We start from the raw sequence: 26,660 nt of genomic DNA on the forward strand, positions 1-26,660 counted from the left end.
GTCCCCTGCATCAGCAGGCAGACTCTCAACCACTGCACCACCAGGGAAGCCGTAAGAGGGAAGTTTATAGCAATTCAATCCTACCTCAAGAAACAAAAAACATCTCAAATAAACAACCTAACCTTACACCTAAAGCAATTAGAGAAAGAAGAACAAAAAAACACCAGAGTTAGCAGAAGAAATCATAAAGATCACATCAGAAATAAATGAAAAAGAAATGAAGGAAACAATAGCTATGATTAATAAAACTAAAAGCTCATTCTCTGAGAAGATAAACAAAATTGATAAACCATTAGCCAAACTCATCAAGAAAAAAAGGGAGAAGACTCAACAGGTTTAGAAATGAAAGAGAAGTAACAATTGACACTGCAGAACACAAAGGATCATGAAAGACTACTACAAGCAATGCTAGGCCAATAAAATGGACAACCTGGAAGAAATGGACAAATTCTTAGAAAGGTACAACCTTCCAAGACTGAACCAGGAAGAAATAGGAAATATCAACAGACTGAAATTTCAGACAAGCACTGAAATTGAAACTGTGATTTAAAATATTCCAATAAACAAAAGTCCAGGACCAGATGGCTTCACAGGTGAATTCTGTCAAACATTTAGAGAAGAGCTAACACCCATCCTTCCCAAACTCTTCCAAAATGTAGCAGAGGGAGGAACACTCCCAAACTCATTCTACAAGGCCACCATCACCCTGATACCAAAACCAAAGATGTCACAAAAAAATTACAGACCAATATCACTGATGAACATAGCTGCAAAAATCCTCAACAAAATACTAGCAAACAGAATCCAACAGCACATCAAAAGGATCATACACCATGATCAAGTGGTGTTTATCCCAGGAATGCAAGGATTCTTCAATATACGCAAATCAATCAATGTGATACACCATATTAAGAAATTGAAGGATAAAAACTGTATGTTCTCAATAGATGCAGAAAAAGCTTTCAACAAAATTCAACACCCATTTATGATAAAAACTCTCCAGAAAGTGAGCATAGAAGGAACCCACCTCAACCTAATAGAGACCATGTATGACAAACCCACAGCCAACATCATTCTTAATGGTGAAAAACTGGAACAGTTTCCTCTGAAATCAGGAACAAGACAAGGTTGCCCACTCTCACCACTATTATTCAACATAGTTTTGGAAGTTTTAGCCACAGCAATCAGAGAAGAAAAAGAAATAAAAGAAAAAGAAATAAAGTCCAAATCGAAAAGAAGAAGTAAAACTGTCACTGTTTGCAGATGACATGATCCTATACATAGAGAATCCTCAAGATGCTACCAGAAAACTACTAGAGCTAATCAATGAATTTGGTAAAGTAGCAGGATTCAAATTAAATCACAGAAATGTCTTGCATTCCTATACACTAACAATGAAAAATCTGAAAGAGAAATTAACAATCCCATTTACCACTGCAACAAAAAGAATAAAATATCTAGGAATAAACCTTCCTAAGGAGACAAAAGACTTGTATGCAGAAAACTATAAGACACTGATGAAAGAAATTAAAGACGATACAAAGAGATGGAGAGGTATACCATGTTCTTGGATTGGAAGAATCAACATTGTGAAAATGACTCTACTACCCAAAGCAATCTACAGATTCAGTGCAACCCCTATCAAGCTACCAATGGCATTTTTCACAGAACTAGAACAAAAAATTTTACAATGTGTATGGAAACACAAAAGACCCCAAATAGCCAAAGCAATCTTGAGAAAGGCAAATGGAGCTGGGGGAATGAGGCTCCCAAACTTCTGACTATACTACAAAGCTACAGTAATCAAGACAGTATGGTAGTAGCACAGAAACAGAAATAGAGATCAATGGAACAGGCTAGAAAGCCCAGAGATAAACCCACACACATATGGTCACCTTATCTTTGACAAAGGAGGCAAGAATATACAATGGAGAAGAGACAGCCTCTTCAATAAGTGGTGCTGGGAAAACTGGACAGCTACATGTAAAAGAATGAAATTAGGGCACTTCCTAACACTGTACACAAAAGTAAACTCCAAATGGATTAAAGACCTAAATGTAAGGCCAGACACTATAAAACTCTTAAAAGAAAACATAGGCAGAACACTCTATGACATAAATCACAGCAAGATCCTTTTTGACCCACCTCTTAGAGAAATGGAAATAAAAACAAAACAAATGGGACCTAATGAAACTTAAAAGCTTTTGCACAGCAAAGGAAACCATAAACAAGACGAAAAGACAACCCTCAGAATGGGAGAAAATATTTTCAAATGAAGCAACTGACAAAGGATTAATCTCCAAAATATACAATCAGCTCATGCAGCTCAATATAAACAACCCAATCCAGAAATGCACAGAAGACCTAAATAGACATTTCTCCAAAGAAGATATACAGATTGCCAACAAACACATGAAAGGATGCTCAGCATCACTAATCATTACAGAAATGCAAATCAAAACTACAGTGAGGTATCACCTCTCACTGGTCAGAATGGCTATCATCAAAAAATATACAAATAATAAATGCTGGAGACGGTATGGAGAAAAGGGAACCCTCTTGCACTGTTGGTGGGAATGTAAATTGATATAGCCACTATGGAGAACAGTATGGAGGTTCATTAAAAAACTAAAAACGGAACTACCATATGACCCAGCAATCCCACTACTGGGCATATACCTTGAGAAAACCATAATTCAAAAAGAGACATGTACCACAATGTTCATTGCAGCACTATTTACAATAGCCAGGACATGGAAGCAACCTAAGTGTCCATTGATAGATGAATGGATAAAGAAGATGTGGCACATATATACAGTAGAATATTATTCGGTCATAAAAAGAAACAAAATTGAGTTATTTGTAGTGAGGTGGATGGACCTAGAGTGTGTCATACAGAGTGAAGTAAGTCAGAAAGAGAAAAACGAATACCTTATGCTAACACATATCTATGGAATCTAAAAAAAAAAAAAGAAAAGGTTCTGAAGAACCTAGGGGCAGGATAGGAATAAAGACGCAGAGGTAGAGAATGGACTTGAGGACATGGCAAGGGGGAAGGGTAAGCTGGGACGAAGTGAAAGAGTAGCATTGACATACATACACTACCAAATGTAAGATAGATAGCTGGTGGGAAGCAGCTGCATAACACAGGGAGATCAGCTCTGTGCTTTGTGACCACCTAGAGGGGTGGGATAGGGAGGGTGAGCGGGAGGGGATATGGGGATATATGTATACATATAACTGATTAACTTTGTTACACAGCAGAAACTAACACGACATTTTAAAGCAATTGTACTTCAATAAAGATGTTAATTAAAAAAAAAGAGAGAGAGGTTAGCCCCATTTTGCAGAGGAGGAAAGTGAGACTCAAAGAGTATGTAACTGTCTAAGACCAAATAAGTAGTAAGAGTAAAGGCTAGAACCCAGGTCTCCTGATTGTGAGTCGTGTGTGTGTGTGTGTGTGTGTGTGTGTGTGTGTGTGTGTGTGTGTGTGTGTGAGTGCGCGCGCGTATGTATTTTCCACTGAACTGTACTTGCAAACATGATACTCCATTTCCAGAAGTTCTGGCAACCTTTCTGAATAAAACAAAAAGTGAGATTGAGATGTGAAATAATGCTTTTACTGTAAGTTTTCCATTTGGGCGTGTATTATTTTCATTCATTGCTTTCTGTTTACCCTTTGAATTAATAAGAACATAAATGAAGCTATTTGTGACAGAGACCCAAGCTAACAGAGGCTTAAAGAAGATGGAAGATTTTTTTTTCTCTTTCACATAAAAGTCCAGGCTCTGAGGCAGGTGTGCTCTGAGAAGTTTTCAAAAGCCCAGACTCCTGTCCTGTTGGTCCCTCTCCCATCCCAAGGGTTTCTGTCCTTAAGGGATCGCCCATGTCCATGCAATTCAAGATGGCTACTCCCAGGCCTGCTTTATATCAACCTAGTTTTCATGCAACTATTTTGAAAGTGGGAAGGGGAGAGGATGTCCCAACTTTTAAAAGTACAGCTTGGAATTGCACTTGTCACTTCCACTCACATCTCATCAACCAGAAGTTAGTTATATGTCGATATGCAACTGCAAAGGAGCTGGGAAGTAGAATTCTCATTCTGGGTAGCAATGAGCATGGCTAAAATCTGGGGATTCTCTTATGATAGAAAAAGGGAGAATGACTATAGAAGGACAACTGGCTGTTGCTGCTCTGCTCTGAGTCTTAAGAATAGCCTCTTTTTAAGACATTTAAACATGAAGCACTTCAGTTTCAGAAATTCTAAAAGTATAATATGGTAAGAAAAAAAATCGTAGTGCATCTTAGTTTGTGGCACATTGCACAGTCCAAATAACTGCAGGGAAACTAGCTTCCTGTGGTATGCCAGAAGTTCTGAATGGAAATTTAATTTACATTTTGCATTTTATGAGAATATTGCATTATTGGCATAATATGAAGTGACTGGGAAATGAATAACTTTGAGAAAGTAAGCCTATAGGGTCAAATTAACCACATCTTAATATTCTTGCACTTTTTTCTTTCCAAAGTATCAAATCACATTGCACTGACATTTTCACCCCAAGTTGAAAATTTAGTAGAAGAATGAAGAGAAACGTATTTTGTAGCTGTGGGTTTAGCACAGACAAAATTAAGGCTGTTTGAGGTTAGAGGGATATAGTCTGACAGATTGTGTGGGGATGTTTTTACATATGTGGGTGTCAACATGTTTGTGCTGAATTGTTTGCAGATTTGGGGGGAGGTGGTTTTGTGTGTGTGTGTGTGTGTGTGTGTGTGTGTGTGTGTGTGTGTGTGTGAATGTAGACTCCATGGGTGGCTTCAATCATTGTGTTTTCTTCCTAATTCCTATTACAAAGCAGCAGAAAGAGGTTGTAGGAGGATCTAAGCTACAGTGCTTGAAGGAGGGTTTGAACTAAGGACTAGTCATAGATGCATGTTTGTTCGATCAAGTTAATTGACGGTCTTTGAAATGTCTCCACTGTTCTAAATAAGTCTTGGAAATACTAAGGCAAGTAAACCTGGCCTCTACCCTTGCAGGGACCAGTTGGTTTTGTGAGGCGACAGCATGTAAACACATCACTCAAGCAGTAAGATAAGACCCTCCTGAAGAAGTTATAGGATCAGAGAGGAAGGGGCACCCAGTTCTACCAGAGTTGGTCTAGAATCGCTTCCCAGAGGATACGCTTTGTGAGGTACTGGTGCCACACATTAGGCTAGGCTCTGAGGATACAGCTATGTACAGACATGAACTCTCACTTCAAGGAGATCAGTCTCCTGGGAGGGGGGTGGCTTGTCATCAAGACCCCTAAGGGTGTGGTTCTTACTTCTTTCCAGTCCATTCTTGAAATTCCTCTTCATATACTCACCCTTCACCTCAGCTGCGACACCCCACTGTTCCGCATCTGTGGGCCTTTGTATCTGCTGTTCCTTCTCCCTGAAATGCCCACTTCCCTTGTCCCTGGCATCCCTCAAGTTTCAGTGAGGCTTCTCTCTTCTGGGATGCCTACCCTGAGGGTCCTACAGAGTCTAGGGATGGCCTTCTCCACACATCCACGCACATGCACTGATCAGACACATCGGCCTTTTGTTGTTTGTGTGCACACATGGGGCTTCCCCACCTGGAAACCCCTCTAAAACAGAGACCCTTTACTTTTTTGCTTTAATCTCCGGCACTGTCATTGCTCGGTGCATATAAGAACCAACAAGTAATGTTGGTTGAATCTAGGTTGTCACACTGAAGAGGCTGATGGTATTTTCACCATCAGTGAGTTAGACCAGAAGTCTTGGTATCTGACTTCGCCTGCTCACTTGTGGACAGAGATGAGGTGTGTCGGAAACAATTGCATGTTAGGGTTTGTGAATCTGGAAGGCAGGATGTTACTGTTGATTTCTGATTGATCACTGACCTGTTCATTAGTAAGTGTCATTCTGAGTGAACTATATGCACTGAGAATGCCTGAGCTGGTACTCAACAGTGGGTGATGACAAAGAGGCAAGCGAGAAAGCATCTAGCTCTGTTCCTAGACACATTGGATACTCAGACAGGGCAAAAGATCAAGGCATAAAAAGATAAATATCTATAGGAAATAGCAAACACGTGGCCAAAGAGTGAAAACTCGGACAAAACTATAGTTTTCTGAGAAGGAGCAATACTTTGGGCTGACACGTAGAAGACAGACACATCTTGAGTTAAGGACATCCCCGTACGCAGGAAGGGCTGGGGCGGGCTGCTTGGGAATGTTGGAGAGTGAGGGGTTTATGGAAGGAGTAGTGGATAGATAAGGGTAGGGAAAAAAGTGAGATGGTTTTGTGGACATCTTTTCCAAAGTACATAGGCAGTGGTATTTGAAGAGCATCTTGCATAAGTTATCATTGTCAAAATAAGAGACTAATATTTTCCTTTTGAGTTTTATTTCCTTAAACTTCATACTTGGGCAGGTACGCATGTGGGATGGTTTAGCTAATGGGGAAATTTGGTCTCTGGGAAAAAAGGGGGTTAACCTTGGGAGAGTTAAGTTATATAGACAAATTGATGCTTTAAATCTTGACTCGAAATCTCTAGGGAATTGGATCCATATCTATTCAGCTTGAATGGTAGCTGGTCCAGGTGAGGGCCCATATCTCCATCGTCTGTATGTAAATGATACAATTTGGGCTTTTTGAGGATTGATAAAGTTACCTTTTTGTTTTTTAATTTAAGACAAATTACCTTATCCAGTATTGATTTGCTTAGACCACTTCTCTACCATCTGCATTTGTATAATCAGGGAATAACAATTAATGATTGCGTTAGCTGAATCAGAACAAATTCAGGATGCTAACACTAGTCATTTGATAATTTCCAAAATCAGATCTAACGTGGTTTTTGGATTATCCAGTTTTATGGTTTTCTATACCACCGGTCCATCTCTTTCCATATATATCACATATGTAGCAGAAAATTAACTCTGTACCCTAATATATGTGTTGCAAGCTTATATTATCCAATTTTTAGTTAGCAAAAAAGGAAAATTCAGTGTATCTAAGACAATAAATTAGGCATCATCTACTAATGTGATATGTGCCAGTTGGTGACTACCATGTGTCCTGGATCCAGTGAGATTTGTTTTAGCCTACCCTCCCGACACATTGGTACTGGACCTCCATGCCCCTCTTTTTTTCATAAATCCCAGCTACACAATCCTCTCCCGCTGCCGTCGGGTTCTCCCAGATCCTCACCAGTAGGTATAAGGCCTACTCTCATTCAAAGCTCTGTGCTACCCATTATTCTTTTTCTTACTACCTCCCTTCATGCTAGAAGAATAAATTCCTGCCAGTACTCACTTGAAGTTGTACACCTGAGTTACCAGCCTCTGAAATTCGTTGGACCTTTGGGGGGAAGGGTTCCTGTTCTATGTTGGTTTGCTTCTGAAGGGCATGGCACACTGCTGCATTAGAGATATTACTACTTTCACAGTGGCTTGGTGATACTTTTTTCATATCAACTAAGCTTGGAACATGTTGATTGGGGCTAAAGTTACATTTTTAAAATTAAATTTTTTTAAATGATTCAAAAATTAATAGTTTGGTCATGGTTGTAATAGTAATACACTGTTCCTGCATGTATCCTTTGCAATCATGCTATATTTACATTTGAATACAAAAATCAAAGATTTTGGCCATGAGTTTGAAATTCATAGTTCTTAATCAAATTCTTACCTAAATACATCACATTGAATTGTGGAGACCTGGCTTACAGAGTAATATCTTTATTGCTAAATGGAGGAAATGCCCTACAAATTAGTTTCAAATAAATTCACATGGTGTAGTTATTGTGACGGGAAAAGAGACAAATGTTTTAACAAATTTTTTCTTCAAATTTAATTTCTATCTAGCTTTTAACTTTTATTGTAACTTCGGTAATCACCAAAATGTACTTAAATTTCCAAATTGATATTAAACTTTCCTTGAATTTATCTTTAAAAAGCTGATAAAAATAATTTTTAAAATTAATATTGGACAACAGCAACAAAAAGAAGCCAGTAAGAATCAAAGCAAAATAAGAAAAAATTAACCATGGTGCCAGAAAGACATTTAGTTCCCCGAATGGTCATACTTACCTGTTTTACAGCTTGAGATCATATAACTTCAGGTATGAGTGTTGAATTTTTAAGTGAGTTTACAGTCTTTTGAGAATTACTCTCTTAAGAGTTGTGGGATTTTGTTTTTGTTTTGCTGGGGGAAGGGAATTAATTGTAACTTACTGAAAATATTAGAATGCTGTATACATTTTGATAAAATAAGAAATCAGTTTGACTTTGAGAATATTATGATACCCCTAGCCTTATGGGACACATGCTGTGGTATCTAAAAACAAATGTATTGGACTCACAGGTTGCACATTTGCAAAAATTCTATAATTGCTGAGAGATATACTTGTTCCAGCATCTGTGATCGTTGCCTGTTTTCATGACCAATCCAGTCTTCCTTCAGCATTTCAGACAAATTCACTAAGAATCTAACAATTCACCTCCAAAGGAACGTTTAGAAAAAGTTAACAGTCATTAAAAATGGAATATGTCCCCAAAGACTTGCTTAATCCTGTGTATTTCCAGGCCGTGTTTTACAAAGCTAGGTGGGTCTGAGAAGTGATTCAGTGTGATGCTTGGGCTCCAGTTTAAGTTTCATGGAGAAGCCCTTGTGCCCTTGCCCTGCATACAGAGGTGACAGAGGTCTCTGTTCCCATAGTCTTCTCTGGCCTCCTGCACACCTGCAAACTCCATTTTGGTATCACCATCATTGTCAATACACCCTTTATCCATTTGGGACTTCGTAATTGACCACTTTTATGTACTAGATTCCATTGAATCTTCATAACTACAAGAGAAGAGGGAAGATGTTTTAAAATTTCTTTTCTACGCGGTTAAGAACAGTACATCCAGAAGAAGTTAACTGACTCTGCAAGGCTGTATTGCTAGTATGTGGCAAAGCCAGAGCTAAAAGAATCTGGTTTTGGATGACTAGTCCTTTATCTCTCCACCAGACCAATGATTCAAGTTTCATCAGGGCATTGAGGGAAGCCTACCCTGAGGGTCCTACAGAGTCTAGGGATGGCCTCCTCCACACATCCATGCACACACATTGATCAGTTGCATTGGGCTTGTGTTGTTTGTGTTCACGCGTGGGGCTTCCCCACCTGGGAACTCCTTTAGTGCCAAGACCATTTGCTTTTGCTTTAAGCTCTAGCACTGTCATTGCTCGGTGCATATTAGAACCAACAATTAATGTTGGCTGAACCCAGGTTGTCACACTGAAGAGGCTGATGGTATTTTCACTATCAGTGAGTTAGACCAGAAGTATCAGTATTTGACTTTGCCTCCTTACCTGCAGACAGAGATGAGTTGTTTTGGATGATGTGTGTTAGGGTTTGTGAATCTGGATAGCAGGGTGGTAACATAGCTTTTTGTGCTGGGCATTGGTAAGAGTTTAGAAAGGACGAGGCCTTACACTTGAATTAATGGTGGGAATTCTACGTAGAAGCTATATTTTAAACTAGTGCTGTCTAAAATAGAAATATATGCAAGCCATATATGTGATTTAAAATTTTCTAGTAACCACATTTTGTAAAAAGTAAATAGAAATAGGTAATAGTAATTTTAATAATATATTTTATCTAAACCAATATATCCAAAATATTCTTTCAACATAAATCAATATGAAAAATGATTGAGCTATATTTTACATATTCTTTTTATTAATAAGTCCTCCATATCCGGTGTATTCTATACTTATTGCATGCCTAAATCCATATGCTAAATTTTCAATGGTTAAAGTTAAATACAGTCCTACCAAAAGAAGAGTATAAAATATTCTTTATATTGCTTCAGTTTTCAAATTTTAATTTACATTAAATTAAATTGGAAGTTCAGTTTTTTGTTTTTGTTTTTGTTTTTTTTGCGGTACGCGGGCCTGTCACTGTTGTGGCCTCTCCCGTTGCGGAGCACAGGCTCCGGACGCGCAGGCTCAGCGGCCATGGCTCACGGGCCCAGCCGCTCCGTGGCCTGTGGGATCTTCCCTGACCGGGGCACAAACCCGTGTTCCCTGCATCGGCAGGTGGACTCTCAACCACTGCGCCACCAGGGAAGCCCGGAAGTTCAGTTCTTTAGTTGTCTTAGCCACATTTCAAGTGCTCACAGCCACATGTGGTTTCTGACTACTGTATTGGACACTGCAGTTGTTGACAGCTGTGGGATTAAGTCAAAATCCTTTCTCACCTCTCTCCATATTCTGAAGTAGGAGCTATACCTCATTAAGGATATAAGGTTTAAATTTTAATTTATAAATTTTTAAACAACCATTTTAAGGTGGTGATCCAGGCAATGAGGAGTTAACCTAATCTAGGCCAGTTATTATTTTATTAGTTGTTTTAAAAATAAAAAAAAAATAGAGTAAATGTTTGTATGGTCTGTAAAGTGTCTGGTGCTTTGCATAAATTCAGTAACTCAGGCCCTAGCACCCAGTTGGCTTTTGAGCGAGCAAGTAAATGGATGAATGAAAACAATCAACATGGAGCATAAATAAATGAGTACATATTTTATTTTATGTAATAGTTATAAATGCTTTTGAAATTCAGGAAAATAAAGCCCTTGTCTCATTTTTCCATCACTCCCCTAATCTAAAAACCTTGGGAAAAAAATATTTAAAATTCAGCTGGAACAATGATTATTAATAATATTTAACAATGTTAGTAATAATAATTGGAAGCCATTTCCACCTTAAAAGTGGCAATCTGGAAAACGGGGCCATGGTCCTTTTCTTTGAGTTTGAGAATTTACAAACCTGTCACAGCATCATGACCTGTATATTGCATTGCTCACTACAATTTTCCATTAAATGTTTAATTTATTGAATTCATGTAGATCAATCTCAAAGTGATTTAGTAAATAAATGTTTCAAACATTATCATTAAAAAAAAAAAAATTTAGCTGGAATCTAAGAGGAACTCTGAGACAGTTTTCCAAAGCAGCGTTAATAACGTGGAGTGTTTTTTAGTTGTAGCACATACACCCTGAGAAGGGATTGCCAAGCTATGGAGTGATGTTTACTGGTTACTCTTTTTCCAATTTTTTTTAATGTTTATTTATTTATTTTCTTATTAGTCATCCATTTTATACACATGAGTGTATACATGTCAATCCCAGTCTCCAAATTCATCCCAGCACCACCCCCCACCCCCCGCCGCTTTCCCCCCTTGGTGTCTATACGTTTGTTCTCTACTTCTGTATACCAATTTCTGTTCTGCAAACCAGTTCATCTGTGCCATTTTCTAGGTTTCACATATATGCGTAAATATACGATATTTGTTTTTCTCTTTCTGACTTACTTCACTCTGGATGACAGTCTCTAGATGCATCCACATCTCTACAAATGACCCAATTTTGTTCCTTTTTATGGCTGAGTAATATTCCATTGTATATATGTACCACATCTTCTTTATCCATTCGTCTGTTGATGGGCATTTAGGTTGCTTCCATGACCTGGCTATTGTAAATAGTGCTGCAGTGAACATTGGGGTGCATGTGTCTTTTTGAATTATGGTTTTTTCTGGGTATATGCCCAGTAGTGGGATTGCTGGGTCATATAGTAATTCTATTTTTAGTTCTTTAAGGAACCTCCATACTGTTCTCCATAGTGGCTGTATCAATTTACATTCCCACCAACAGTGCAAGAGGGTTCCCTTTTCTCCACACCCTCTCCAGCATTTGTTGTTTGTAGGTTTTCTTATGGTGCCCATTCTAACTGGTGTGAGGTGATACCTCGTAGTTTTGATTTGCATTTCTCTAATAATTAGTAATGTTGAGCAGCTTTATGTGTGCTTCTTGGCCATCTGTATGTCTTCTATGGAGAAATGTCTGTTTAGGTCTTCTGCCCAGTTTTTGATTGGCTTGTTTGTTTTTTTAATATTGAGCTGCATGAGCTGTTTATATATTTTGGAGATTAATCCTTTGTCCGATGATTCATTTGCAAATATTTTCTCCCATTTTGAGGGTTGTCTTTTCGTCTTGTTTATGGTTTCCTTTGCTGTGAAAAAGCTTTTAAGTTTCATTAGGTCCCATTTGTTTATTTTTGTTTTTATTTCCATTTCTCTAAGAGATGGGTCAAAAAAGATCTTGCTGTGATTTATGTCAAAGAGTGTTCTTCCTATGTTTTCCTCTAAGAGTTTTATAGTGCCTGGTCTTACATTTAGGTCTCTAATCCATTTTGAGTTTATTTTTGTGTATGGTGTTAGGGAGTGTTCTAATTTCATTCTTTTACATGTAACTGTCCAGTTTGCCCAGCACTACTTATAGAAGAGGCTCTCTTTTCTCCATTGAATATTCTCGCCTCCTTTATCAAAAAGTAGGTGACCATATGTGTGTGGGTTTATCTCTGGGCTTTCTATCCTGTTCCATTGATCTCTATTTCCGTTTCTGTGCCACTACCATACTGTCTTGATTATTGTAGCTTTGTAATATAGTCTGAAATCCAGGACCCTGATTCCACCAGCTCCATTTTCCTTTCTCAAGATAGCTTTGGCTATTCGGGGTCTTTTGTGTTTCCATACGAATTGTGAAGTTTTTTACTCTAGTTCTGTGAAAAATGCCATTGGTAGTTTGATAGGGATTGCATTGAATCTATAGATTGCTTTGGGTAGTATAGTCATTTTCACAATATTGATTCTTCCAATCCAAGAACACGGTATATCTCTCCATCTGTTTGTATCATCTTTAATTTCTTTCATCAGTGTCTTACAGTTTTCTGCATACAGGTCTTTTGTCTCCCTAGGTAGGTTTATTCCTAGGTATTTTATTCTTTTTGTTGCAATGGTAAACGGGAGATTACCATTCCTTAATTTAAATTCCTTAATTTCTCTTTCAGATTTTTCATCATTTGTGTATACGAATGCAAAAGATTTCTGTGCATTAATTTTGTATCCTGCAACTTTACCAAATTCATTGATTAGCCCTAGTAGTTTTCTGGTGGCATCTTTAGGATTCTCTATGTATAGTATCATGTCATCTGCAAACAGTGACAGTTTTACTTCTTTTCCAATTTGTATTACTTTTATTTATTTTTCTTCTCTGATTGCCGTGACTAGGACTTCCAAAACTATGTTGAATAATAGTGGTGAGAGTGGACATCCTTGTCTTGTTCCTGATCTTAGAGGAAATGCTTTCAGCTTTTCACCATTAAGAATGACATTGACTGTGGGTTTGTCGTATCTGGCCTTTATTATGTTGAGGTAGGTTCCCTCTATGCCCACTTTCTGGAGAGTTTTTATCATAAATGGTGTTGAATTTTGTCAAAAGCTTTTTCTGCATTTATTGAGATAATCATATGGTTTTTATTCTTCGGTTTGTTAATATGGCGTATCAGATTGATTGATTTGCGTATAGTGAAGAATCCTTTCATCTCTGGGATAAATCCCACTTGATCATGGCGTATGATCCTTTTAATGTGTTGTTGGATTCTGTTTGCTAGTATTTTGTTGAGGATTTTTGCATCTCTATTCATCAGTGATATTGGTCTGTAATTTTCTTTTTTTGTGGTATCTTTGTCTGGTTTTGGTATCAGGGTGATGGTGGCCTCATAGAATGAGTTTAGGAGTTTTACTTCCTCTGCAATTTTTTGGAAGAGTTTGAGAAGGATGGGTGTTAGCTCTTCTCTAAATGTTTGATAGACTTCACCTGTGAAGCTATGTGGTCCTGGACTTTTGTTTGTTGGAAGATTTTTAATCACAGTTTCAATTTCATTACTTGTGATTGGTCTGTTCATATTTTCTGTTTCTTCCTGGTTCAGTCTTGGAAGGTTATACCTTTCTAAGAATTTGTCCATTTCTTCCAGGTTGTCCATTTTATTGGCTAGAGTTGCTTATAGTAGTCTCTTAGGATGCTTTGTATTTCTGCAGTGTCTGTTGTAACTTCTCCTTTTTCATTTCTAATTTTATTGATTTGAGTCCTCTCCCTCTTTTTCTTGATGAGTCTGGCTAATGGTTTACCAATTTTGTTTATCTTCTCAAAGGACCAGCTTTTAATTTTATTAATCTTTGCTATTATTTTCTTTGTTTCTATTTCATTTATTTCTGCTCTGATCTTTATGATTTCTTTCCTTCTGGTAACTTTGCATTTTGTTTGTTCTTCTTTCTCTAGTTCCTTTAGGTGTAGGGTTAGATTGTTTACCTGAGATTTTTCTAGTTTTTTGAGGTAGGCTTGTATAGCTATAAACTTCCTTCTTAGAACTGCTTTTGCTGCATCCCATAGGTTTTGGATTGTCATGTTTTCATTGTCATTTGTCTCTAGGTATTTTTTGATTTCCTCTTTGATTTCTTCAGTGATCTCTTGGTTATTCAGTAACATATTGTTTAGCCTCCATGTGTTTTGTGTTTTTTACGTTCTTTTCCTCTGTAATTGATTTCTAATCTCATAGCATTGTGGTCAGAAAAGATGCTTGATATGATTTCAATTTTCTAAATTTACTGAGGCTTGATTTGTGACCCAGGATGTGATCTGTCCTGGAGAATGTTTCGTACGCACTTGAGAAGAAAGTGTAATCTTCTGTTTTTGGATGGAATGTCCTATAAATCTCAATTAAATCTATCTGGTCTATTGTGTCATTTAAAGCTTGTGTTTCCTTATTAATTTTCTGTTTGGATGATCTGTCCATTGGTGTAAGTGAGGTGTTAAAGTCCCCCACTATTATTGTGTTACTGTTGATTTCCTCTTTTCGAGCTGTTAGCAGTTGCCTTATGTATTGAGGTGCTCCTATGTTGGGTGCATATATATTTATAATTGTTATTCTTCTTGGATTGACCCCTTGATCATTACATAGTGTCCTTCCTTGTCTCTTGTAACATTCTTTAGTTTAAAGTCTATTTTATCTGTTATGAGTATTGCTACTCCAGCTTTCTTTTGATTTCCATTTGCATGGAATATCTTTTTCCATCCCCTCACTTTCAGTCTGTATGTGTCCCTAGGTCTGAAGTGAGTCTCTTGTAGACAGCATATACATGGGTCTTGTTTTTGTATCCATTAAGCAAGCCTGTGTCTTTTGGTTGGAACATTTAATCCATTCACGTTTAAGGTAATTATCGATATGTATGTTCCTATTATCATTTTCTTAATGGTTTTGGGTTTGTTTTTGTAGGTCCTTTTCTTCTCTTGTGTTTCCCACTTAGGGAAGTTCCTTTAGCATTTGTTGTAGAGCTGGTTTGGTGGTGCTGAATTCTCTTAGCTTTTGCTTGTCTGTAAAGCTTTTGATTTCTTCATCGAATCTGAATGAATCCTTGCTGGGTAGAGTAATCTGTGTTGTAGGTTCTTCCCTTTCATCACTTTAAGTATATCATGCCACTCCCTTCTGGCTTGTAGAGTTTCTGCTGAGAAATCAGCTGTTAACATTATGGGAGTTCCCTTGTATGTTATTTGTCGTTTTTCCCTTGCTGCTTTCAATACTTTTTCTTTGTCTTTAATTTTTGCCAGTTTGATTACTATTTGTCTCAGCATGTTTCTCCTTGGTTTTATCCTGTATGGGACTCTCTGCACTTCCTGGACTTGGCTGGTTATTTCCTTTCCCATGTTAGGGAAGTTTTCGACTATAATCTCTTCAAATATTTTCTCGGGTCCTTTCTCTCTTCTCCTTCTGGGACCCCTATAATGCGAATGTTGTTGCGTTTAATGCTGTCCCAGAGGTCTCTTAGGCTGTCTTCATTTATTTTCATTCTTTTTCTTTATTCTGTTCTGCAGCAGTGAATTCTACTATTTTGTCTTTCAGGTCACTTGCCCGTTCTTCTGCCTCAGGTATTCTGCTATTGATTCCTTCTAGTGTGGTTTTCATTTCAGTTATTGTATTGTTCATCTCTGTTTGTTTGTTCTTTAATTCTGCTAGATCTTTTAAAAACATTTCTTGCATCTTCTCCATCTTTGCCTCCATTCTTTTTCTGAGGTCCTGGATCATCTTCACTATCATTATTCTGAATTCTTTTTCTGGAAGATTGCCTATCTCCATTTCATTTAGTTGTTTTCCTGGGGTTTTATCTTGTTCCGTCATCCAGTACATAGCCCTCTGCTTTTTCATCTTGTCTGTCTTTCTGTGAATGTGTTTTTTGTTCCACAGGCTGCAGGATTGTAGTTCGTCTTGCTTCTGCTGTCTGCCCTCTGGTGGATGAGCCTCTTTGTCCAGTGTTAAGAAAGCTTTGTGACATTTTCTCTCTCAGTATCTGTATTCCCCAGGTGTTTAAATTCTCTAGTGTTGCTGAGTGTGATGTGAAAGCAATTGATGGGTCTTTGCTGGTTTCCTCTAGATGTGCTAGGTGACAATATAAACCCATTACAGAGTACCCTTTCTCCTTTCCATTTTGCTTTTCCATTTCCTGATCTACAGAATTTCAAATTCCTAATCCAAGTCCTAAGGAGACTAGGACCCTAACATGCCCAGATAACAGAAATCTAGTAGCTACATTTTTTAAACAAATAAAATGAAATAGAATTAGTTTTAACAGAAACATAGGTACATCAACATCCTAGTCTCCTTAGGAAATGGATTAGGAACTTGAAACTTTGCAGATCAGGAAATGAATGCAGAAAATTTGCATTAGCAATGTTTATTTTCAAGAGACTTTTAATGCAAGATTCTGACACCTGTTCGTACTTCATGCTACAATCTATATCTTAAAGGCAAACGTATAGTGCAATATGTTTGACGTATCACTTATGCTCTCCCAAACCCATCTTCAGTGAGAACCTCTACAATGAGTTCTGTAAAAGGATGCACTTGGTTTCCCAGAGGGGATGTTTCTCAGGAGACTGATCCCAGGGTTGAGATGAAGATTTACAGGAAGGTTTTCAGGATACTCCTTTTCTAGGCTCGGGCAGATAGGGAAGAAGTGGGAAGTGATCTTTGATGGTGAAGGAATAGTTAATCCATTGTAGAGTTTCACATTGTAGTCCCTGTTACAGAGGCGTGGCCAGATTTAAACAAGCAAGCAAACATTTTCTACTCTTATGCCAGTTCAGTACATGGAGAGGGACTGAAATCACTCAGGCTGTCCTGCCCCTCTGCTGTACCTGGGTCTTTGTTGCAAATGAGGATGCTTTATTCATGCAGTTTCTTTTACAGGATTGAGCCAGGCCCTGCTTTAGTGTTGTTGGTATCACAATGAACAAAAGAGATGCCCACATGAAGCTTATACTCTCCTAGGGGAAGCAGACAGTAGTACACACAAACAATATGCAATCTAATGTCAGAGTGACTAAGTAGTATATAGATGACAGAATCTGCTGTTCAGCAGATGATGGGGAGGGTAGGTCTCTCTGAGGTGGAGACATTTGAACATTGACCTGAATGAAGTGAGGCAACAGGAGTGTTCCAGGTAGCAAGTGCAAAGGCTCTGAGGTGGGAGCAGCCAGATAGGGCGTGGGGAATCAGGTTGGCGGTGGCAGATCATGTAGACTCTATACTAGAGGACCTTATAGGCTTTTGACTTTTATTCTAAAAGCAATAGGAAACCATTGGAGCATTTACACTTTAATATCTTCTTAACCATTTTTGGGTCATGAACTTCTTTGGCAGTCTGGTGAAGCCTGTGGAACCCTCTGCAGAATAATATTTTTAAATGCATAAAATAAAATCCAGGGGATTTTAAAGAAAACAATTATATGGAAATATAAAGATTGAAGTCCCCTTTAAGGGACACACATGCTCTGATTTACATTTTCAAAGGGTTGTTCTGACTGCTGCAGCGAGAATAGACCGTAGGGGCCAAGGATAGAAGCACAGAGACCAGTGAGCTTGGAGCCAAGCTGTTTTCATCTACCCTGTAGGGCAACGGTCTCGAAATAGGGTTGTGCAACACAGTCTTTTTGAGTGCAGGAAGAAAAATTTATAACTTCTATTTATATTTAATTGACCCTAATTCTTTTAAATTTCTATATTGAGTGTATGTTTTATAATATCCTAATATATTAGGACGTTAGTACGTTTATATAATTCATGAATAAATCTGCATGTATTGGAGGTACATGTTCAAAAGGTAATGGTAACAATATATTTTGATCAATCAAATGTGATGTTTGTGATGTAGGAAGAGTTACTCTATAAGAAACTAAAAAAAAAAAATGCCACACTGCTTTAGACCACATTCCATTTCAGAGGCCATTTTGTGGGGAAGCATGAATTTGTGCCATGATTCAGCCTTGCTAAATGTCAGTCCTGTTTCTCAAGCATCCTTAACTCTCCTTAAGAGCCCTCATATGGCTATAAATCTATTTACACCTGATTAGACCTACTGTCACGTCTGACGTGACACATACTCCCCCAGGGAAATGAGTTTCCTGGGGTTAATAATTTCCAGAAAGGTAAAGCAGTTCTTGATGTTCCCCCTAAAATTCTGAAGAGCGGCTTCAACTGCGGGCCCTGTGAACCGTGCAGGCATTGTCATGCTCTCCTGTACATCCTCTTTGTCACGTGCTTGCCTTCATTCACGCACTCCTTCGGGACTTGAGTCCTGATGTTTGAAGCCTGTGTCCCATTTGCCTGTCTCACAGAGCCCTCTCTTGAACATTTTTGTTCACTCTTGAGATGCAGTGAGCCAAATGCTGGGCATTCTAGGTGCCGCAAGTGTAGCGTGGGGCAGGGCTATGACATTTTCTGTTTTATACCCAGGAATAGGACCTGGAGTGGAGCAAGGACAGAAGGGAGGGTGAGGCAGATGAGCTGATTTTGCATGAATCTGTTCAGTTATTACTGAACTGCCTTTTTCTTTTCTTTCTTTCTCCCTCCCTCCCTCCCTTCCTTCCTTCCTTCCTTCCTTCTTTTCTCCTACACCCCTTTCACCCCCCGTCTTTTTTTTCTAAAAGACTTTGTTTTCTTTTATAAAGAAAGCCGTTCTTTTCTAAAGAAGAAAACCCAAGCCATTCATAAAATGAGCAGAAACCCTCAGGTACGGTGTTAGGATAAAAACTAACGCATTGTGGGTGTAGGTTGTTCTGCCCCCAAGATCCAGCAGTCGGGTGTTGGTGTCTGGGGGATGTAATCTTGGCCATGCAAAGTGCTGACGGAAGAATTTCACTGACTTGAGAGTAGATATTAGTTTGTGGAAGTGGGTACAGAACCCAGAAACTAGGCCAGCCTAACCACACTATTTGTGAGCTTTAGTTAGGAAATTGTATTCCCAATTCTTTGTATTTTTCCTGTCCCTCTGATTTCTGAACTCTCCCTGTTTCAGGCACTACTCCTTCATTTGGCTCTGTTCTTTCTTGGTTATTTTAAATTTCTTATTAGTGAGTATTTGCGGAAATGGCAACTTGTAGGTCAATTACTCAGGAGCTAGAAAAATAACCTGATGCATCACTGTAGCATAACTTGGCTAAACTAGCAGGGCACAGAGGGTCTTGTCCGTAGTGTTATTCTGTATAGCACCTGCTGCAAGCAGGAAACAATGTTAGGTGACACGATTCAGAGCTAAGTCAAGCTGTTTTTAGTTTCTGTCTGTGCAGTGGCAAAAGGGACGCAGCCACTGGAAGGACACTGAAATAGCTACTGGGAAGAGGATGGTTGGTTTGTGCCAGGAGTTAACAGAGCATCTACATTATTTTCTGGGAAATAACTAAATCCTTGATATTATTTGTCAGAATAGAACAGAACAAAACTGGTTAAAAAAAATTCAGCAAGGGGAAAAGCAAACTCTTTGAACTTTTTAAAAAATATACCCAAAGACATCTACTTTAATCTCCCTCATTTTCTGTGTCCTTCCTGTGTCCTTCAGAATGTGGTTGCCTGTGATGGACGGGTCTGTTCGATTGTGGGATTGATTTTGGGGACTGGATGTCTCTGCTTGTTGCTGTAGAATGTCATGGGATTTCCAGATGCCTTGTTGCATTTGGGGTACGCTTGGTACCCAAGGTTCCAGGACCCTCCAATTTTACTCATTTGAAGGCCTTTGAGGGTGGAAGGTATTTTGAATTTCTGAAGTCTTTGGTGCCTCATTCTCTGTTTCTTGTTGTTGTTTGTGTCAGATTTGTTTGAAGTAACAGAGCCTCGTGGGTGATCAATAACATTAAGTAAATGATGCCAACAGGCCTCTCTGAGAGGGCACTTCTGTCTCCTACTTGGGTCTCTTATTTCCCCTTCAGCAACCCACTCATTCAGAGCAGATCTAAAGAGCACAGTTTTTCTGGTCCATTCTCCATCAGTATACTGAGAAAATACTTAAAACTTTAAAAGACTCTCTGGTTTCCAATATTTAGTTTGCCCAGAGTGACTCCAGACCCAGCTGTCTGGAGCCTGAGCCCTGGAAGTTCGTACTGACGGCCAGTTAGACCTGTCTCCTCAGCAGCCTCTGAGAATATAGACGAACAGGGAGGAAAGGGGGTTCAGATTAATTGAACATTTACCTTGTGCCAGGCTTTGGAAATGCCTTATACACAACAACTTATGTAAGCCTCACGATAAACACAGGCATCTCACCCCCACTTGACAGATAAGGACCCTGAGGCCTGGTGTCTGCAAAGAATGAATAAGATCCCAGGTGTGCTAACTCCAAAGCTGGCTTGACCCCTCCACTCTTCACCTTCTCTGCAGCAAGCGCACTTTTCCAAAATTGTGGCTTTACGTATCCAGAAAGTGAACTTTTAACACCGCTCAGTGATTCTTTTTTTTTTTTTTTTTCTGGTTTCCAAAACTGAATGGGTTTCCTCCTGCGCTTCTGGCCCTCCTTCATGTCCTCTTGGTTCGATTGAAAAGAAATGCCTGTGTTTCTCATTCCTCTTCTCCGTGGGTTTTACAGAGCAGCAGCCCACTAGGGCACCAATTTAATGAAATGAAATTTTTCAATCATGTTTGGTTCAATTCTAGGTGATACAAATAAAGAATTGTGAATGCTTTGTAGTTAGGTTCAAAGGGAAGGAAAAAGGTGGAAAGAAGAAACTGGGTCAAGTATAGTACCTGGGCAATGTCTCCTTAAGTGCTGCCTAGTGAACGTTGAGCTATTAAAAATGGAGAATAATGGGGCAGCCGTACTACTTTGGCACTTGTGTATCTGGAAATTTCAGGTTTAGCAGTTTATAATACTTACCTATGCCAGGCGTTGTTCTAATTTATATATAGTACATATGTATATTAATTTATCCTCTCCAAACCCTTTAAGGTACATATCTCTAAGAAAACAGAGGCACAGAGATGTTGATTAACTTGCCCAAGGATAGACAGTTAAGGGCGGAACCAAAAGTTGAGCCTAGGAAGGTTGGCTTCAGAGCTGTTGACTGCTATGCTAACCAGCCTCTCAGTTACAGGGCTCAGTAACTCTCATGATTTCAAAGATCATTTTTCTTCTTATTAGAACCAGCCCACCATACAGTTGGAAGGGTAAGTATTTGTCATGTTTGATGACAGACGTTGATGGGTTAAAAAAAGGTCTTAGGAAAATCATGTACTTTCTCTTCCATATTCCTCCATCTGTATTTACTGTGCGAAAAGGTCACTTGAGCACAGAGCTCGAATTTCGTGCTTCTAAGCAGCTTCACCGTGGCTGAAACCTTGCTCTACAAATTGACTTTAAAAATATTTTGTAATAATGTGTATCACGCTCAAATATGAACGCTCTGGAGTCATTAAGTGATGAGCTTCTTAAATAGGACTTTTGAAACTGTATTTTACATAAATGCCGGGAATCGTTAAGTGATTTTTGTTTTACTCTCAGATTGTAGCCTTTTCTCGTGACTGTCCATCCACTCACATTTACTGGAAGGAGCTGGGGTTCTGGGAGACCTGAGCTCTTTGCCTTGTCAGTCAGCTGCCTGGCTACAGTTTGTGGTAGGAGGGAAGAGAGGGGAGAAGACTAAATAGGCTGAAATGGTAAATTACTGTAGGTTCTGGAGAAAAATAGAATTAGAAACATTTGTGGTTCAGATGAAAATAGCACATTTCCTTTCTGCTTGGAGTCGGGGGGAGGGGGTCAAAGTGCTCCAGGGAATAGAAAATAAATAAAAATTGATCCCTCACCAGTTGAAGTAAATGCTCTGACTCTGGGAACTGAAATGACAGCTCCAGATTTGAAGATCTTGTGAAACCACTTTTGAAGGTTAAAAAATAAAATAAAATAAAATAACAACAAGAAAAACACCAGGAGACTTAAAAAAAAAAAAAACAAATGTGACATACTGTGTTAGGAAATGCAGTCTTTCAAGAATGATTTCACAGCCCTTTTCCAAGACTGTAGAATAGGTAGCAGACCCTGATCAGGTGTGTGCCCGTTTTGTTCCTGTTGCTGACCATGGTCATTCCATCTCTTCTTGCAGGTGAGAAGCCTTATAAGTGCTCATGGGAAGGGTGTGAGTGGCGTTTTGCACGAAGCGATGAGCTCACAAGGCACTACAGGAAACACACAGGTGCAAAGCCCTTTAAATGCAACCACTGCGACAGGTAAAGAAACTTAGAAGCTGCTGGGATGGGGAAGGGAGTTGCTGAAATGGGTGGGGGGGTGCTGGTCGTGTGCTCTTGGGTTTATCACAAGCCTCTCTTGCAGAGACTCAGGCCTGGGAATGCCTTTTACTTCTCCATGGAGAAAACCAATTAGATAAGGGTGCCTCCTTGCATGTAACCAAGAGATGATATGAATTCTTGGATCAGTTACATAAGTATTTAATGAGCACCAGAACTGTGATAGTCACTGGGTATCAATAAGACATAGCTCCTACCCTCAAGGGGATGATGTGACAGATAATTTTAGTATAATAGGAAAAGTGATAGGATAGAGAATGGTCACCTGTAGCTTCTGATCTTTTTATTAACATCAACACTATTTTTCCTCATCCTTAATAACGTGAAAGAATAGAAAGCCTGCTTAATGGAGGGAAGGTGAATTATAAGGCTTTTCTTCGAAGCACTGTTAGAAATGAATTTGCTGAAGAGAGTTCCCATTCTTTGGGGGGCCTGGACCATCCTTTCTTCTTTGAAAATAGGTACAAAGTTCTAAAAGTTGGTGAGGCTTTGAGAACTTATCCTATAATTCAATTTCAAACCTTCAGCATTTGATAGTGGAAGAAAGAGCACGTAGCAGCAGATTCTACGCAAGTAATAGTATCTGACAGCCCTGGCATTATCAACCAATAAACCCCAAAATGGAGACTCTGCAGGCCAAGGTGAAGGCAGGATTAGGTTTAGACATAATCAAATAATGGGCTTGCATCTGAGCATGTTAGCCTTCTAATCCTATTTCTGTGTTTAAAAGGAAGCTTAAGAAAATTAACCATCTTTTTAATGCACTACTAAAGGTCTCGGTTATGATGAGAAAAATGCTTCTAATACGATAAAAGCCCTGAAAGCCTCAGGGTTCCCCGGCTCAGCCAGCAGTTCACAGGCTGGCAGGAGGGGTGAGCAGGATGTCTGCAGAGGCCTGGCTCTCTGTCGGAGGAAATGCAATGGTTTTCCCATCCTGCCCCCCTCATCACTGTGCCGGCACCTCCCTCACCAGACCTTCCTCTGGAGTAGTGCCTGTTTGTTTGGAGAGCAGGGCAAGAGTGGCCAAATCTCATGGGTGGCCACTTGGCTTGGAGCTCCTTTAAGATGCTTATAAAGGAGTATTCAGGTTTTTCCTCCTTTTTTTTTTTTTTTCCTTTTTCCTGAAGAGGCTATTTTCCTCTTATCTTCATTCTTGAAGAACTAAATAAAGCCCCCCATGCCTCCTGGAGCCCAAAGATAACCTCCCACCCCAGGGCTGAGGAAGTACATTCCATGAAGCTATTGTCTCTCATTCCCTTGGAGCTCTCTTCTGCTACCTAAAAACACAACCTGTTTTTTCATTTCTATCCCATTACCTCAAAGTCCCCCTAAATTTATGTGAATCAGCAGCTGTTCTTCTACAGATTATATTTCAGTGATGTTTCTCCTTATTTGATATCATCTCTCGACTCCCATCTCAAGTTCATTCCTCTCTAACCCTGGCTACTAATAAAGAAGTTATAGAGATGGTGACTCTTTGACCACAGCCCTTTGAGGAAGAGCCTTATATCAGTGGGGATGAAGAGGATCCTTTGTGAGTTGTCGAAGTGTGGTGGTAGTAGGTACACACGAGTCGCCTTGCCCTGAAGGGTGGTGAGGCTATTACTTGGAGGTGGTGCATCTGGGGAAATCTGGGGAAATTGCCAGAGTTAGTATTCCTCTCTTTAGGTCCACCGAGTTACTAAGCAGTATGCAACTGTCCAGCACTTGACACATTAGGATTAAACCTGACCATTTGTGTGATTTATATGGAGAAATATTTCACACCGACTGGATATTTCAGTGAAGGAGATGTCAGGGATGGGTAATTTGGTTAGTCTTTTGCTTTATTTTCCTCACTGAAATATACTCTGGTTTCTGGAGTTAGAAATTTGAGGAACAGGTGGTACAAATTCTGTGACGTGGTATTTGGGGGAGCTGGTGAGTAGCTCAGAGTCCTGTGACATGGACCAAGAGTCAGTGCATTTCAACAGTGTCAGAAATCAGGGGGAGGAGTCTCATTCATGTGTCCTGACAGGCAGCACCTTGTACTTCAGTTGCAGGAATTATACTAAGAATAGAGCAGGTCTGGGAGGTGACGTGGGGAATTGGAGTGGTCCCAAAGCCGATGGAAGGAAAGCCTGGAGCGACCGGGGACTTGGCATTCCTTAGAAGACTTTACCTTCAGAAACAGAGGGCATCTGTAGCCCTTAGCAGGACACTGAAGCCTATTGGGCCCAAAGGGTGTATGAGCCCAAGAAACCTATCTCTTGCCTCGTTTAATTTAGCAATCAGACCGCCTAGAGGCCAAACTAGGATTAGGGTTTCTTGTCCTTAAAGCAGGTACCTCCTGGAGCCCAAATTATTTGATTCTGCATTTCTAGATGCAAAAAAGTATAAGTCTAACTTATACTTTTATTTTGCCTGAAGGATAGATTAAACATACATGAGTTTCTCTTTGTCTTGCTAACATTTAAAATTGCTAAGTGCCACAAAGATCTCTATTCCTGGCTTTGTCTGAAAAACGCGGAAGATCTGGTCACAGTGGGCTCACATTCCCACGTGGCCGTGATTTTCTGGCGCTGAAGAGTCATCACTACCTTTCAGTGATGGCCCTGTGGTCACTCATTTCTCACTGTCCCTCCTCCCCCACCACAGTCTCCCCAGTGAGAAGGCAGAGCATCCTTCGCCGTATATCATCACACTTCTCGTTATGTCCTCTTAATCCATGCCTTATCAGAAGTGGAATCACATAGCTTAACAGTGCTGTGTGTTTCTTACACTTCACCCATTGCACCCATTTACTTTATCTGCCTGGCCCCTGAAGACATTGGGTTTTGCGACCTCTGGCTTCAGGTTTGGGTTAGAGGAGAAAGCAGTGAGGTGACTCTGCCATTTTCTTACCGTCAAACTCAACAGTGCAGCCCACTCAGTGATCAGCTGCTTACAGCGCTGAATCTTCTTTCTCAGCCCACAGAGCATGAGGCTGCTGATGGTGGTTGTCAGGGCTGTTTCCACAAGTGGTCATATGCAGATATAATCCAGGGAGACTGCTCCCGGGGTAGTACCTCCAAGATCCTGGGAAGTTTAGAGGAGGCATTTTGATCTTTGATCTCTAAGTCAGCTCAGTAAGAGGTGGTGACAAATACCAACCCCTATCTGGCCCTTCAGTGCCCTAGAGGACTGCTATCAGCTTAATGCCCATGTGACTTTAGTGGGCCTTTTTCATAAGCAGCAGAAACTACAATAGGGGTTTGACTAGTTCTCTGTAATGAACAAATTTCAATCATTAAGGACCTTCTTATTCAAGGTCATCTGACTGCTGTAGAGTCACAAATACCCTCTGGGGGTGTATTACCCTTACAGTTATTTGATTCTGCATTTCTAGATGCTGAGTTTATTACTTTTTACTTTACTATTCCTATGTGGAACTCAGTAAGTATAAATTAATAAATATAAATTAATCATGGCTAAGTATCTTGCTGGTGTACTGGATTTAAATAAAACCTCAGTGGTGAGGGACCTAGTCTAATTTTTCTTTTTTAACATCTTTTTTGGAGTATGATTGCTTTACAATGGTTTGTTAGTTTCTGCTTCATAACAAAGTGAATCAGCTATACATATACATATATCCCCATATCTCCTCACTTTGCGTCTCCCTCCCACCCTCCGTATCCACCCCTCTAAGTGGTCACAAAGCACCGAGCTGATCTCCCTGTGCTATGTGGCTGCTTCCCACTAGCTATCTGTTTTACATTTGGTAGTGTATATATGTCCATGCCAATCTCTCACATCGTCCCAGCTTATCCTTCCCATTCCCCGTGTCCTCAAGTCCATTCTCTACGTCTGCATCTTTATTCCTGTCCTGCCCCTAGGTTCTTCAGAACCTTTTTTTTTTTTTTAGATTCCATATATATATGCTGGCATATGGTATTTTTCTCTTTCTGACTTACTTCACTCTGTATGGCACACTCTAGGTCCATCCACCTCACTACAAATAACTCAATTTTGTTTCTTTTATGGCTGAGTAATATTTCATTGTATTTATGTACCACATCTTCTTTATCCATTCATCTCTCGAGGGACACTTAGGTTGCTTTCGTGTCCTGGCTATTGTAAATAGAGCTGCAATGAACATTGTGGTACATGACTCTTTTTGAATTATGGTTTTC

At 39.5% G+C, this 26,660-nt stretch overlaps 1 protein-coding gene across 6 annotated transcripts in view; it reads left to right on the plus strand.

The window, feature by feature from the left end:
* KLF7 (KLF transcription factor 7) overlaps positions 1–26,660 on the plus strand; it is a 123,438-nt gene that overhangs the window by 81,472 nt on the left and 15,306 nt on the right. For all 6 annotated transcript variants that reach the window (XR_012332990.1, XR_012332991.1, XR_012332992.1 and 3 more), the window contains one exon: positions 22,308–22,431. Coding sequence is in view for 3 of the 6 variants with exons in the window: in XM_073807347.1 (XP_073663448.1) it covers positions 22,308–22,431 (124 nt within the window). In the remaining 3 variants the exon portion in view is untranslated. The remainder of the gene's footprint in view (positions 1–22,307; positions 22,432–26,660) is intronic.

The sequence above is a fragment of the Tursiops truncatus genome, chromosome 7, assembly GCF_011762595.2.
Source record: "Tursiops truncatus isolate mTurTru1 chromosome 7, mTurTru1.mat.Y, whole genome shotgun sequence".
Classification (NCBI taxonomy): domain Eukaryota; kingdom Metazoa; phylum Chordata; class Mammalia; order Artiodactyla; family Delphinidae; genus Tursiops; species Tursiops truncatus.